General features: G+C 52.8%; 4 protein-coding genes across 4 annotated transcripts; all 4 read right to left on the bottom strand.

The window, feature by feature from the left end:
• Window positions 1–856, bottom strand: DQ04_00951110 (hypothetical protein; the record flags this gene model as incomplete). The annotated part of the gene is made up of 1 exon (XM_009309970.1): window positions 1–856. A coding segment is annotated over one exon (856 nt), but the record flags the coding sequence as incomplete, so codon positions are not given.
• Window positions 857–1,780: 924 nt separating this feature from the next.
• DQ04_00951100 (small GTP-binding protein Rab18) lies at window positions 1,781–2,443 on the bottom strand (the record flags this gene model as incomplete). Its single annotated transcript, XM_009309969.1, has 1 exon — window positions 1,781–2,443. One exon carries the CDS (start codon window positions 2,441–2,443, stop codon window positions 1,781–1,783), a length of 663 nt encoding a protein of 220 aa, XP_009308244.1.
• Window positions 2,444–3,560: 1,117 nt separating this feature from the next.
• DQ04_00951090 (hypothetical protein) lies at window positions 3,561–13,148 on the bottom strand (the record flags this gene model as incomplete). Its single annotated transcript, XM_009309968.1, has 1 exon — window positions 3,561–13,148. One exon carries the CDS (start codon window positions 13,146–13,148, stop codon window positions 3,561–3,563), a length of 9,588 nt encoding a protein of 3,195 aa, XP_009308243.1.
• A 572-nt stretch (window positions 13,149–13,720) lies between these two features.
• Window positions 13,721–15,832, bottom strand: DQ04_00951080 (hypothetical protein; the record flags this gene model as incomplete). The annotated part of the gene is made up of 1 exon (XM_009309967.1): window positions 13,721–15,832. One exon carries the CDS (start codon window positions 15,830–15,832, stop codon window positions 13,721–13,723), a length of 2,112 nt encoding a protein of 703 aa, XP_009308242.1.
• Window positions 15,833–15,953: the final 121 nt, after the last annotated feature.

Raw genomic sequence — 15,953 nt, 5'->3', positions numbered from 1 at the left:
CAGAACCCCCCAAGCAACCATAAATTGAGCATTGGATCCCTGCGACTCCGCACACCAGGAGACACCGAGAGCAACTCACAACAATGCATTGCCCCTGCCAAACAAGTGCTTCACATACCTGCTCATTATCTCTTTTTACTGCATCACTTCGCACCACCTCAAAGACCATAAGGCACAACAAAGAGTCACCCACCATCCCCAGCAACCTTTTCTCTCCTTTTTCGGTGCTGCTCGCCTCCCATGAGTGGTGCACCATCAGCCAATGATGCCCAACAGTCGTCATGTCGGACACACAGCGAGCAATAGCCATCCAGTGTTTTTTGAGGTTGACTTCCATCAACCTCTTCAACCCAGAAATTACCTCTGCAGTAGTAGCAGCCCAAATCCGGAAGAGAAAAAAATACAGGTTGCGTGCCACATCCACAGTCACCTCCAGCATTGCNCCAGCAACCTTTTCTCTCCTTTTTCGGTGCTGCTCGCCTCCCATGAGTGGTGCACCATCAGCCAATGATGCCCAACAGTCGTCATGTCGCATCCGCAGCCAGCAATGCGCATCCAGTGTGTTTTTTTGGTTTACATCCACCCACCTCTTAAGCCCACAAATTACCTCTGCAGTAGTAGCAGCCCAAATCCGGAAGAGAAAAAAATACAGGTTGCGTGCCACATCCACAGTCACCTCCAGCATTGCTGTTAATTCAGCCTTATTCTGCACGTTGTAGAGTAGGCAGCACAGCAGAGGGAGTATCCTGACGGGCAGTCCGCAGATGCAACTTGATCCATGTTTCTCATCCCCCACAAACACCTTCCCAAGAGTGCCTACACCGTGAGATTGCTGGCACTCATTCCTACTACCCATGGAAGTGTCCTTCACGAGGGGGAAGAGCACTAAATCTAACCCTCTGTTCACGCTAAGCCTCACCAGCACCAATCACCCACACACACCCTCAATTTAAATCCCCCCCACCAATACGCCTAATTACTCTTCGTACATTCATCACTATGCATTGACGTGGGTACTCTCTTTCCCTCTCCACCTCTCACACATATACAGAGGAGAGGGCGTCATCGTTGGATACCATCCCGTTGAACACTTGGAGACGTATGTCGCAAATAGAAACAAAAATGTCCATTGCTGCGAGCGGGAGACCCGCACAGTATATCGTTAAGACAGTTCGTCGTGCTGCGGCTGTGACTATTGTTGCCAGGCTTTCAGGTGACCTCAGAAAACAATGGTTATCACCCTATGAGTTCCACCGAAATCTACAGGCACCCGTTACTCTTAGCTACCATGATATACGCCTAATTGTGATCCCAGCAACAAATGCAGATCAAGGTCCCTGTAATTTGGTTATGAAGACCCTCAAAGCACAGAATCTCCTCTGACAGTATAACAGCATCGCCCTGTAGCTCTCTTCCGAGCGCGATGAACTGTTTTTAAAAAAAGAAGGAATAAAACATTTGTGGGAGAGGCCAAACATAGCGTGTACAGTTTTGCCAGAATTAATTTGTGGATGATGCAAAAGCACCCCCGCCCACACACACACACACACACACACACAACCGCTCAGCCGTTCTCCCTAAGTTCTGCAACAGGATTGATGTCGTGTCATTAAAGAACTCCTTCAGTGTATCATTCATTGCCCACACTTCGAAAAGAAAGAGTGTTAAAACTCTCATGCGATCAGTTCCCACTCCTTCATTGCTTCTTCCAATGGTGGTGCTTTTGAAAAGGTCTTGGAACGCCAAGCCTCGTGAAATCCAGTTTCGCATTTCAAGATCTTTAGCAACATGTGCCGCGAGTGGGGGGGCGTTGTGGCTTGTTGAAATTGAGCCCAGATGCGTGATCGTCACCGCTCTTCATTTTCTTTTTGTCGTACACTGACCGCGCAAGCTCGTCAAATGCCTGTTGGACACCTGCTCGCGTCTTGGCTGATGTAAATGCTAATAGCATGCGGCGTCTCTGTGCAAGTTGCTGAGCCTGTTCTTTTGGTAGAGCCATTAAAGAGGACGCCTCACCTTCAGTACCTTCTCCTCGGCCACACTTGTCAATCTTGTTCCCAATGAGCAAATACACCGCCTCATCATCACCATCTACTCGGCAAAAGGCGTCTGCTTCCTCGATCCACCTTTGGAGACCATGGAAAGTCTGCGGTTCATTCACGTCGTACACCAGCACAACAGCATGAGCTCCACGGTAGTACGAGCTTGTCAAAGTCCGGAAGCGTTCCTGCCCCGCTGTGTCCCAGAGATGCAGATTAACGTTCTTCCTTGTACCGTCCGAATCAACAACCTCCACAGTCTTCACCTTGAAGTCAATACCTATAGTCGAGCTGATGTCAGGGTCGAAAGTTCCTGAAGCAAAGGAGAGCATAAGTGAGGACTTCCCCACTCCACTATCCCCAAGGAGGAGAACTTTTATGGCAGCGTCCGCATCTTGTGGCATTCGAGCAAAAACGCGCCTTCTGAGGAAAAGCAATAAGGGAGAAGAAAGGGGTTCACTCCGCTATAAGAGAAAGACTTTGCTTAACTGTGATCTGAGTCCCTTTTACTTCTAGATACCCACGAAGGGGCGGAAAAAAGTTGTAAGAAACTGACACCCAAACCATAAGCAGTTCTAAATGAATCTGGGCACAGACCGACCCACTGGTTCTATAATACGTTGCCTCCGGCGCGATTTAGCTACGAATGAGCAATCATTGGCATCTTTCAATTGCAGGGCCCCGCCATAAAGAAGTCAGGCATCAATGGGTCGGGTAGAGCAGCAAACGAAAAAAAAGAATTCACTTTCCACGCGCTTTCCCTACATGAGATAGAACGTAATAACAAAAGGAATAACCCAAAGAGGCAGAAAGAAAGTCACTAGAAGCTTTATTAGCCTCTTCCTATCGCCCCTTCGCACCAAAAGCCCCTGAAAACAAAAAAAATGTCTGAGTGGTGTCATTTTACGCAGCTCATTTGGTCATCTCCCTATTTGCTTCCTGCGTGAGGTCGCCTCCCTGGAAGAACACACCACTTCCTGTATAGTACATAAATAGCCTCGCAACCTGCAAACCTTCACCCTCCTCTGGTACGCATAGGTAACCACACAGAAGCAGAAGCTATCACCCTCGATATGGCAGGCACGACATCAAATCCCCATGCAACTCACGTCATGATCATTTAAATATCATGAACCCCAGCGACATCGCGGGCACACCTTGGAGTACCTGAAGAGAGAGTCCGACATTCATAAGCGCCCACCTAGTTCCTTTATTGGGGCCTAGAGAGAGTAAAAAAGAAATTTCACAAAAAAAGTTTGGTACATACTATTATTATTATTACCATTATTTTGATATGCCAAGAGGCACAAGAGAACCACAGTGAAAGCCCAAAGAGCATTTAATTGGACTGTATTTCATCTGTCTGATGGGGATCGTAAATAAAACATTGCTAAATATTCATCCCCGCCGACGGAAGGCAAACTACAACAATAAACCGTAGGTCACTACAAACATGTGGACAGGCACGTTCGCAGCCGACCGACGTGTTCAACGTGTATATGCTAGAAACAATGGTACATGTCAAAATGGACGGCCTTGTTTCACGAAGCCTTCAAAGGGCGGCGCATCACTTGGCGTCACGGCTCTTCCATCAGCGTCCGTTATTCTTGAAGAGGGTCGCTGCCCCCTTGCATCAGCAATTCGGCCGCGACGGTACTGGGCAGATGGTCCGCGTACAAGGTCAGACAAAGGCAATGGTCGGGTCGGAATCCACAAAGCCCCAGAACCACCGTGCACCATCTCCTGTGTGGCATTATCGCGAGACTTCTTCAACAAGTCATGCTCCGCCGCCACAGTCTGTCTGTTCTTCTCAAGGGAGGCTCGAAAGCGCCGCAGGTCACGCTCATATTGTAACAAGAAGGTACCTATGGGATCCAGAGCATATCCCTTGTACTTTCCACTCTCTATCGGCGCATCATCATCATCATCATCATCATCATCTGTGTCGTTGATATAGTCGTTGACGTGCGCGCTAGGCTTCTCCTTCGCGAAGGGCTCCTCAACTGAGTGGTGCATCATGTCTTCACGGTCCTCAAACTCTTTGAGTTTGTTTAACGACGGGGTCTGATCCTGCTGCTTTGCAAGGAGCTTTCGGGAGGCGCGTTGGAGTTGACCAAGTTGAAACATGCTGTCATCAATCAGCTGGTGGCGTGTATCATCTTCCTCCTTCTCTAATTCAGCCAGTGTTTTGCCAAGGTTTTTTCGGCTGAGAGCTAAGAGGCGATTCTCTGTATCCGCAAGCTGTTGACGTTCTACTTTTTCGTCGTCGAGGACAGCATTTCTGGCAGCAAACTCCATGCGCAACGTGTTTGCCATCGCATTTTTGTATTCGTGTGCCTTCCGGTTACAGTAGCGATTCCCCAGGCGCCGCCTTACTCTATAGCCGCACGCAACACTCTTGATCAATGTAGCTGCGTCCTCTCCGCGTTGTTTGTGCAGTCTCCTCTTTTCCATATCTTCTCTCTCTTCTTGGATGCGCTTTGCCCGAACCACCGACTCGTTGCACAGCTCAGAGAAGCCCGACCTATCATTGCCCTCGCTATCCACAACAGAGCGACGTGCAGCCCCTTCAGCGGTTACCAAGGCTGTCACAGCCGCACTCAAGGCTAGTGCTGCATGCATCTGCCGCTGAAGGGCCCTCCTTTCCTCTTCTTCAACGGCCACGACACGGTCACGCCCTTTCGACTCCATGTCCCGTGCAAGCCGGCAGTCCTCTTCCATGGCCTTCCAGGCGCGCTCAATCGCGCTGCCCTCTTCCTTCCTATTGGCCTCCATGCAGTCACGGTCACGGATCTCCTCATTCATGATACGGGCCCGCTCGTCCTCTTCGGCACTCAGCACATTTCTTACTGCCTCCTCCTGCGCAGTCAAGCGATGTAAGCACTCGTCGCAGGCTGTCTTCGTGCTATCAAATGCAGCATCGGCATCATGCTCGATGAACTGTCGAAGAAGTACTTCACGCTCCACAATTTTACAGTTCGCCAGTATTGCAATTTCCCCCACCTCAGTAGCCTCAACCGTGTGTCTCTGTTGCCCTTCGTCCGTGTAAAACTGATTTAGCAGCTGCACATAGGCGATGGTTTTCGTGTTGTTTACTGCTTCAGCGACCAAGCGCTGTCTTTCCACATCTTCGTTATTTGCCACGTTCATTCTGCCCTGCGCCTCTGCCTCGTCCATATGGGTCTGTAGTTGCCTTAGCTGAGACTCAGCGGCTTGTCTGGCAACTTCTGCTTGAATGTGAGATTGGGCAAGGGTCAATTCCTGAGCCTCTGTAGTCTCCTCCTGTGCAATGTGTCGACGGTCAAAGCCTTCTTCTGCCTGGAGTTGTGCAACTTCAAGAGCACAGCGTTCTCCATATGCTGTGCGCAGTAGCTCCTCTCGATCAGCTGCTTCACCATTGACGGCATCAACAATAGCTGCCTCCATCGCCTCTTTGGCATGGAGGATAAAAGCCTCTTCGGCCAGGCGTCTCTCATCAGCAGCCATTTCACTGCCCATATTCTCCTCGCAGAGCCTGCAGTCTTTTTCGATGTCATCTCGCTCTATAGCCTCGCGTTCTTCTAACTCCGTCAACAACAGAACTGAACGGGTTATAGGCTCCTCCCGCGAGACTGTGTCTCGGTATGTCGCCTCACACTCCATCGCAGCTCCCACAACCGATTCGTGGCGCTCTGTTGCCTCTTGTGAGGCCAAAACCCCCCTTTCCCTGGCCTCGTCATCATCTACCACGACAAGCGAAGCCAAGGCATGTGCCGGCAAGGCTTCTCCAGCAGTCACCACATCCTCTTCCGCATGGGAGTCATCTGTCTCTCGCTGAGGATCCTCTTCCCCCTCTCCAGTAGTATGTCCAGCAAGAGCATCCATTAAATCCCGATCCACATGAGTAGGAAATCTCGTCCTTCGCCGCCGCACGACATGACGCTTAACACGCACATTGAAGGAAATTACCTCAGACTCCTGATAAGACTCAATATTGCTCTCCTCCAAGGACAACGACAGCAACGAAGCCCGCCGAATTGTACCAGCATCCAGCATTGCAATAGACTTCGCGTGTGCTGCAGCATCATCAAGCAAACTTGCACGTCTAGTTGTTAATTTCACAAACTCAGAATCAGCCGTAATGGTTGCAGGAACATCAGGACACATAGGAAACTTTATCCGCAGCTTCTCTTGCTCCGCGGCCTCAGCCCCCTCAGCAGTCCGCAGTGCCTGTGCAAGGGCTTCGCATCGGTCATTCATTGCATCCTCCAGCTCACGGAGCTCCTTCGCGTTCTTCTGTGGGTCTCGGCGCAGTTCGTCGTAGCGGTCGCGCAGCTTCCGGAACTCCTCGTCTTGCAGCAGCTCATTAATCCAGCCAGGGACATTGTGGAACACAAGGAATGGGTATTCCTTCAGCAGAGAATCCTTCTCGCACTGGCCAAGCGCCAGCTCATCTGCCCGGGCACACAGCGACACCTCCAGCTTCGCGATACGCGGTGCATTTGCCTCCACGTCCTCCAGCGCTTCGAGGCGGTCGCGGAACAGCTGCTGGTACGCGTGGTCACCCGAGAGTGGTATCTCGCTCAGGAGTATGCACTTGCGGTCTTCGTACAGAAGGAATGGGTTACGCGCGCGCACGTACTCATTCCCGTCGCCACGGAACGTATCCACAAGTTTCGCCTCGCGAGCCAGCGCCTCCGCGCGCTGCGCCATCTCAGCCTCCGTCGCACGGGCGTCCTTCGCAGTCCTCGGGTTCTTCATCTGGCGCTCGCGACGGCGTGCCAGCTGCGAGAACAGGTTGTCCTCCTCTAGCGGGAGGTCGCCGAGACGAACGCCAAGCACACGCCTTGGCAGAAAGGGGTACTGTTCGTGTGCCGCCTCGGTCGCCGCCGCCTTCTCTTCGGCAAGTCGCACCACCAGTGCGGACAGCTTCTCCTCCGTCGCGCGGATGGCAGCGGCGTTGCGCAGCGGGTCCCGGCGCAGCACGTCAAGCTCGTTGGAGAGCGCGCGGAACTCCGGCCGCTGCACCGGCCGCACGTCGCCGAGGAGAATGCCACGTGCCGGCTCCTCCGGGAGAAACGGGTATCGCTCATGCAGATCCTCATTCCGAACGCCGTCACGCCGTCTGGCAGTCCGCACCTCACGCGCTATGCGCCCAGCCTGGTCGCGCAGCTCCTGCTCTAGACGCGACCGCTCCGCTGCGTCGCCGCTCGACACCACCTCCGCATACCGTGAGGCCAACTCCGCAAAGTTCGGATCCGTCAGGAGGCCCAACTCGCGTAGCGGGATCCCTTTCACAGAGCGCCCAAGGAATGGCAGGGTGGCCATGAGCGCCTTCTCCTCTACGCGCAGCGCCAGCGCTATTTCCTGCGCACGCTCTCTCATAGCCTTTTCGACCTGGGTTGGGCTCCCTGCCTGCTGAGAATCACGCGTTTCTCTGTCCTGCTCCAATCTCTGCATTTCATCATCCTCTTCAAGGTTAAGAGCTGTAGTAGGAATCCCATGATACTGATCTTTGAGGAACGGGTATCGTTCTGCTGTTCGCGCTGTCTGTTTTTTGATTTGCGCGTTCTGCCGGTCGGCATCGTGTTGTAATTGGCTCTTTCGCCCCTCAATCTGTGCGTGAAGGCGCCCCAGAAGTGGCGCATCTGCCGGGTCCTGTTTTGCTTCAATCTCGCTGACCTGAGCAGTTAGCTGCTGGTAGTACTCGTCGTCAAGAATATCTTCCTCGATGCTGACAACGGCTGCCTCTACATGCGGCATTGATTTTGGGCTGCGGGACCGCTCAAGGGCGTTTTGGTCTGACTTAAGTTGCGTCTTATACTCCCCTGCTTGCCGCGCAATTTCCTCCTCGAGTTTATGCAGCTCACCCGCATTTCCTTCCACGTCGTCCATGAGCTCCTCGTGATCGCCCACCAGCTTCGCAATGGCGGGGTGCTCAAGGATGCCGGGGTGGATGTCGCGGCCAAGCATAGGGTACGTTTTCCGAAGCGCATCCACCTCACGCACCTTAGCAGCACGATCCTCCCGCACATCCTTGAGACTTCGTTTTGCATCCTCCAACATGATCGGTGAAACGTTGCTGGCAACGTCGTCACCGTAGTTCTGAAACTCTCGCCGATCCTGTAGGTGGCAAAGATCCTCCAACGATAGTGGCTGCAGGGCAACAAAAGTCTGCTTTATTCGCTCGATCTTCTCAATCTCCCTCAATGCAAGCTCATCAGCACGGCACGCCAAAAGGTATCGGAGGGTAGATGCAGCGTCCTCTTCAAAAGAAGAGAGTTTCATAAGTTCGTCATACTCATCAAGGCGCTCATTAAATAGCGCGTCGTCTTGCAAAGGAAGATGTCGTAACGGGAAGCATTTGCGCGACGTATACACCAGGTATGGGTGCTCAGCGAGTACGGTATCGTCATTGTCTGCCAGCTGCGCATCGTTCAGGTTGTGGGACACGGCCAACTGAACCGCTCTCGCAATGAGATGTGACTCCTTGCCCTTCCCATCTTCACTAGCAGCAGTCATAAAGAGCTCATCCTCTTTTAGCGGGAGGTCGCCGAGACGAACGCCAAGCACACGCCTTGGCAGAAAGGGGTACTGTTCGTGTGCCGCCTCGGTCGCCGCCGCCTTCTCTTCGGCAAGTCGCACCACCAGTGCGGACAGCTTCTCCTCCGTCGCGCGGATGGCAGCGGCGTTGCGCAGCGGGTCCCGGCGCAGCACGTCAAGCTCGTTGGAGAGCGCGCGGAACTCCGGTTGCTCTACCGGCCGCACGTCGCCGAGGAGAATGTCACGTGCCGGCTCCTCCGGGAGAAACGGGTATCGCTCATGCAGATCCTCGCTCTCTATCGAGTTGCGCCAGTTGCGGACACTGATTTCACGAGCTGTTGCGATTGCGACGTTCTCCATTTCCCTTGCCAGTCGCCGGCACCGTACCCCAGTGTCGCCACTGCCAGAAGCCCGGAGTCGGGCGTAGTACGCCGCCTTCTGTGCGAAGATTTCATTATCCTCCAAACGGATAGTGCACGTCTCAACCCCCTCTAGTCGGGTGGGGAGGAACGGGTAATGCTTCTTGTACAGTTCCGCCTGCCTGAGGCGGTGAGCGGCGATCTTTCCCACCCGCTTGCCGGCACGCCGGCTGAGGCGGTCAATTTCCCCTGGTTTCGCATCCTGTGAAGCGAGAAGCCGCTGCCGTTGCACAACAATAGACACGAACTCCTCGTCCACCTCGATATCAAGTGCATCCAATGTGTAGCCCTGGTGACGACGTGGAAGGAAAGGGTACTTTGCCTCAAGGTGCAGTCGCCGCCGGTAACCATTGGCGCTCACCTTGCGCATCCACGAGTTCATCTGGATGATTCGCTGCTCCATCCGACGTGTCAGCAGCAACATAAGCGGGGATTCTTCGTCGTGGTCCGCCTTTAAGATATTTCTGCGCTGCCACAGGCCCACGTAGTAATCGTCGCGCACCTTTGGGAGATCCTCGAGGCAAATGGCTCCTGTGATAACGCTTTCGATGTCGTAATACCACTTCTTCAGCTCCTTCGCATCCCGTCGGCGCGCCGCAAGAGAATTAACCGCCGCCACCATCTCCGATTGCATGCGACTATCAGCGTCTCGCACGCGCAGCTGCGCAACCAAGCTAGACACAGTCGGGTCCTCGAACACCATGAGCATTGAGAGACGCTGATGGTGCGGCATCTCTGGAAGAAATGGAAACTCTTGGTGGAGCTCCTCGTCATCAACAGCAAGGCACAAGCGAGACATGTAGGCACGCTCCCACAAAGCTGTGAGTTTGTCACGCAGGAGGTCGTCCATTTGTTCCATAGTCATATCACTACCAGGGTCAGCCAGTCGACGTACGCGAAGCAGGTCGTGCAAGTGCATGTCCTCAACGAGGTCCTTTGCGGAGACGAGGTAGAGTTTGGAAGGCAACAGCCACTGTGAGAGTTCCCCTCTCCATTCTTGCGTCTCATCTTCAATCTCCTCCACACAGCGCGCAATTTGCTGTTGGGTATCCAGAATCTGTGCTTCATTGGCCTGCGAGTTTATGTATTTCTGCAGCTGATCACACAAGGCGTTGAACCGATCGTCCTCGAGGACGTACAGCCATGGAATAGGGAGCATCAGGTTCACGTACTCCCCGTGTGTGTCGTTGAACTCCTGCTCATGGCGATCCATGTACGCCCGCTGTAACGCCACATCCTCTGCTTTTTTGGCGACATACCCGCGAATGTTATGCTCTAATGCTCTTGACTCTGCGCTGTCTGTGCTGCACTGTAGTTTACTTACAAGATCTGTGAAAATGATGTCGTCATCAAGCCCCAGACTCGCGGTAGGTATTTTGTGATTCATGGCCGGCAAGAATGGATGCCGCTTCAATACATCACCATCCTGAATGAAACGGTGTAACTCCCACAACCTCTCCTTCATCATCTGCTCCACCCGTTTTGCGTCCGCCGTGTTGTCTGGCATCCGTGCCCGCTGGTGTGCCAGGCCAACAAAGACCTCATCCTCAAGCGGTCTCACGTCACTGAAGGGAAAGTCCCCTGAACGGCTTGCGAGAAATGGATAGCGACGCAAGAACCCTCGTCGTAAAATCGGCCGTGCTGTAAGACGTTGCTCAAGGAAAACAAGGTTTTCAAGGTATGCCTTGTAGTCCGGGTCATCATGTGGCACACCAGCCTCAGTGAAGGCGTAGCCCGCCTTCTTCAATGACTCTGCTGCCTCCTTCAAACGATTGAGCTCAATTTCAATCGCACCCTTGTTATTTACCACGACACCGAATTCCCTACTACGCACCCCAAAGAGCTCACCAGCCTTTTCAGCTGCCTCACGCATTAGCGTCATACAGTGTTCAGAAAACTTGTCCTGGTCCCATGAGCGGTATATGTGTGCGGCATCCATCAAAAGTGTGGGCAGGTCAAATGAAACAGTAGGCTTTCTCTTACTCACTGTGATGGCTGTTAGTAGAACACGCATCGCATCTTCGTAACGACCTTCCGCCTCGAGTTGCAAGCTCAAATCCCACAAATACAGCATGAAGAAATCAGATGCCCAGCCAATACTACCTAACTCGATGGAGCGCTCCACGAGCTCTCTGGTGTTCACAGAGCACGACGGCAGCAATCGTTTACATTGCAAAAGCCCCTTGTATGGTTGAAGGTGCAGCCATGAGCCATGTTCACTCTTGAGATAAGATGGAAGCTTTTCAATGGCACTGTAGAAGTGTTCCACAGCCTCTTCTACACAACTGCGGTATGTAACAAGGTCGTCAGGCTGATACACCAGTGCAACGCGCAGGAGCCAGAAGCCGTACTCAATGTGGCGGCGGCCCTGCGTCATTGGGCAAGTCAGTTCCTCGAACCCACGCATCACACCAGGGAACAAGCTTCTTCCCTCGGCAATACATTCCTTCTGCATGGTCGCAAAGCAGACCTCGCACACACTCCGTCGTGAGTAGAGAGGAACTATAGCCTCTTCACCACATTGCTCGCGATGCGCCATAGCAGTCTCATGGACGAGGTCAAGCGCCTCCTCGTAGCGCCCCTCCCAGCACGCAACCTTCCAGCGCACTGGCAGACAGAAGGCGTATCGATGGCTGTCCTGTGTGATGATGGTGCGGTACTTTCCAGCCAGATTGCGTACATGTCCGGGGTTTATTAATGATGGAAGGACGCGTGCATTCACATTTACATGCCACTTCATCCTTGAAAGGTGGCCGGTCGTCTTTTCAATGGTTACACCAAGCAATGCACAGATACGCGCCACAATTTCTGCCTTACGCTTTGCTCGCACCACTGTAAGTCCATGTATAATATCATCATCTTCGTCAATGACTCCATACTTTTTGGCTACAACCTCTAAGAATCGACTCTGGAACACGTCCACATTCGCAAATGCTTCACCCATATGTTTAGAGAGCGTCGCACTCAAAACTTCATCATCGTACGCGACGCGTTTCCCCTGAACCTCCAAATAAAACTCTTGTTTTACCGACCGAGAAAGCATTTCTACAAACAGCAACTCCCTCACCTGAGAAACTGTTGCCTTATCGTATCGGCCTGCCCTAGTGATCTTCTGAACCACTTGTTTCAACAAACACATGTTCACACCGAACGCATGCAAGTGTTCACAGACACTCCTGAGGCAATCGCCTACTGTGCGGGACTCGCTGTCCATACAAGCCTGCACAACGGCGTCCAGAACCTCAGAATTGTCTAGCAATGCCATGGTATCGTCGTGTCCATCCGTCACATTACTACATGAACGAAGCATCTCTTGACGTTTCATGATGGTATCGTCAAAAAAAAGCGGTGTCAACGTTGAGTTTGAGTTTGTCAAGTAGTACCGGCCATCCAGTCCTTCATAAACTTCGAGAGTACCGTCCGGAAAGGGAATATTCAGCGCCTTGGCCATCTGAACAATTTCCGCCTCCACTTCCTTATCGTTTGTAGAATCCGCGCCGTAAAGCCGGGTGGGTTGCCGTGGCATCGGGACGAGGGCCTGCGCCAGCACCGGCATTCCCCGGTAGAATAGCATACATGAGAGCGGCACAGTCATCAGACGGGTTCGACTCTGCAGTACACCGCGGAGCGACGCCACATAGTTACGCCCAGAACGACTGTCCGGTAAAACACGGAAGAAGATGTTGTCGACGCGATAGCACTGCAGGAACTTGGGCAGCTCCCGTGGCCCGTCGTCATCAAGCGTGACGATCTGCCTTACAGTGTACACGGCCTCCGCCACAAATTCCTCCTCGACGCGGCGAAGAGCCTCCATGCGGCTCTCGGCCTGTGAAATGGTGTTGTCCTCCATCTCCCACGCCAACTGGAACTCCGCGTTCCAGTCCCTTCCGTGCCGCGTGATGTCTGCGCAGCATGCAAGAAACGGCTTCGGTGCCGTCTGCTGCATGGGAAATGCTGCTGACTTCCTAATGGAAAGTCGGTGCCGAGACGCCTCGACCATCGAGATGTGTCGCAAAACCGACATCCTCTGAGAGTTGGTGCTCGTTGTTGGTGAGCGTGACGAGCGTGAGGTTCCCGAAACAAGAGCTAAGCCGTCGGATTCAGGCGTGAACACGACGTTCTGACGCTTTTCCCGCTTGGGCGTTTCATCAGTCACCGTACGACGCATTTCGCCGTATTCACACAACGCGCTCTCTCTTTTGCTCCTGTTGTCAACGGCAATCGCCACTGATCGATGAAACGTATATCTCAACCTTCGAATTCAAAGCGATTCAGAAAAAAAAAGAGTCAGGAACAAAAAAAAAAAAAANGATTTGGTACCACATTCAGAGTCGTGCGGCTCCTGCATCCGCGTCCACTGAAGGAGCACGCCTCACCACAGAGGTAGTTTTCACCACATCTTGGAAGCAGTCGTATTCATACTCTTTTTGGCGACTCGTACGCCACAAAGCCCTACTCTCTTTCCCTCTTGTTTATTTCGGCTTGTCAGGGGGTCGAGAGTTATTTTCCTCTCCTTCCTCCGCCGGACTTACACACACATAGAAGCAAAAACAGAAAAAAATACACTCGACAAGACGCGTGGTGAGAAGCCTGTGTCATCCCCACGAAAAAATGGGGAAAAAATAGGAATCTGACTGAAAAGCATGAAGCACAGAAGAGTTTTTTTTCTTTTAACAAAAAAAAAAAACGATGAGAATGGGGACTTCAGATGAAGAGGGCAAAACGATATAAACTCTTCTACTATGCTGAGCTGTCCCCCATCGAGTCGCTCGGCCGAGAAACGTTGGCACTGGGCGATCTCGGCATGGCGGTCAGCAGCGCATCGCAGTATGCAGCGTACTTGGCTGGGTCCCACGCTCGGTATACGTTGATGAGGTCTTGCGTTAGCGCAATGATGTCTAAGTCAGAGCGCGGGACCTTTCTGCACATGCGTAGGGCCCTCTGGAGCGTCCTAGCCGCCGCATCGTACCTCTTGTCTAACCGCAGTTCCATTCCAAGCTCCCACAGGTACTCCACAAAGTAGACGGCGGGGGTCACCAGGGTCGCCAACTTCTTGGTGTCAGCCACTATCGCTGAGATGTCAACATGCACTTGCGGTCGCATCGCCTGCTTGCAGCGCAGTACACCCAAGAAGGGCCGAATGTACAGCCATGCCCCAGCATCACTGCGCAGATATGCAGGAACCAGCTGCGCAGCTGATTCGAAGTGCCTCAACGCTTTTTCCTTTAAATCTATAATGGCGGAGGCGCCCAAAAGCCAGCACCCAGACTCGACGTAGCGTCGCAACATGGTAAGCGGTCCTGCCTTCGTGCGAAATCCATGCAACATATTCCCAAGGTGTTTACGCCCCTCCGTGAGAAGTTCAACCGAATTGCTACTAAAAAGCAGCTCGCACAGATTGCGAAGAGCGTAAAGATGTGGAAGGCTTGATTGACCATGTCGCGCTTTCACTTCTTTGGCTACCAAACGTGCATACTGAAGAGCATTCCCAAATTTATTCTCCCAGGATGCCACTTTTGACTGCAGCGGCAGGCAAAATGCATACATGTGACCGTCTGTTGTTTTTGTCACATTGTACTGCGCTGCGAGAACCGCGGCCGTGCTGGGATCCGACAGCAGTGGCACAACACTCGAATGGGACCTCGGCAGCCACGCGATTCTATTCCCTGACGCTGCATCTGGTTCATGCGATCGAGCCCCAACAAGGATGGAAAGGCGCGCAATGATATCATGCCTTTTAGAGAGGCGTGTATTATTGCAGAGGTCAATGATGTTGTTTTCTTTAGAAGATACATTGTACTTACGCTTCAGGACAGGAACAAAACACTGTTTGAACTGTCTCTCATCCAAGCAACGCGCGATATGTCGCGCAATATCATTCTGCAGGGTCGCATCATCGTATGCTGTTCTGTTAGCTTGCACTCGCAGGTAAAACTCCTGCTTGATAGCCCGCGCCATCATCTCCACGGCGACGCACGTCTCTAGTGCCCTCACTGTCCCGGTGTCATTCGCACGGAGTGCAACAAACGTACTCAACACATCCTTAAGGAAGCAAAAGTTTACGCCATAGAAATGCAACGTGTCACACAGCTGCGCTTGAGCATGTTCCTGGCTGAGATCTTTCAGCTGGGTCAATGCATCCAATACGGGCGGGGCACGCAGCACCGCGAGCACATCCTCTGGTCCACTTGTCACGGCGGCGCAGAACACGAGCATCTCTTGGCGCTTTAAAGCAGAACCGGTGGGGAGGCTCTGGCTAATGGGAATGGTGGTTATGTTTGTCGACGTGCAGTACCACCGGCCATCAAGACCCTGGTAAACATTACAAATAATATCGTCCGGTAGTGGGATGTTAAGTGCCTCAGATATCTGAACAATTTCCGCCTCCACTTCCTTATCGTTTGTAGAATCCGCGCCGTAAAGCCGGGTGGGTTGCCGTGGCATCGGGACGAGGGCCTGCGCCAGCACCGGCATTCCCCGGTAGAATAGCATACATGAGAGCGGCACAGTCATCAGACGGGTTCGACTCTGCAGTACACCGCGGAGCGACGCCACATAGTTACGCCCAGAACGACTGTCCGGTAAAACACGGAAGAAGATGTTGTCGACGCGATAGCACTGCAGGAACTTGGGCAGCTCCCGTGGCCCGTCGTCATCAAGCGTGACGATCTGCCTTACAGTGTACACGGCCTCCGCCACAAATTCCTCCTCGACGCGGCGAAGAGCCTCCATGCGGCTCTCGGCCTGTGAAATGGTGTTGTCCTCCATCTCCCACGCCAACTGGAACTCCGCGTTCCAGTTGCGATACGATGAAGAGAACTCAGCACATACAGACACAAATGCGCGGTCCATAACGCTTCTCACTAACAACAACAAAACAGGTTGAAAAGGCACGCACACATGATGAACACTCCAGCATTCCATCCATAGGTCTGGGGAATTTAAGAGGAAAACATCATATCCGTAAGAAGTC

The sequence above is a fragment of the Trypanosoma grayi genome (assembly GCF_000691245.1).
Source record: "Trypanosoma grayi strain ANR4 Tgr_95_V1, whole genome shotgun sequence".
In the NCBI taxonomy this organism is placed as follows: Eukaryota; Euglenozoa; class Kinetoplastea; order Trypanosomatida; family Trypanosomatidae; genus Trypanosoma; species Trypanosoma grayi.
Note: the sequence above shows the minus strand (reverse complement) of the source record. Positions and strands in the feature narration are given on the sequence as shown.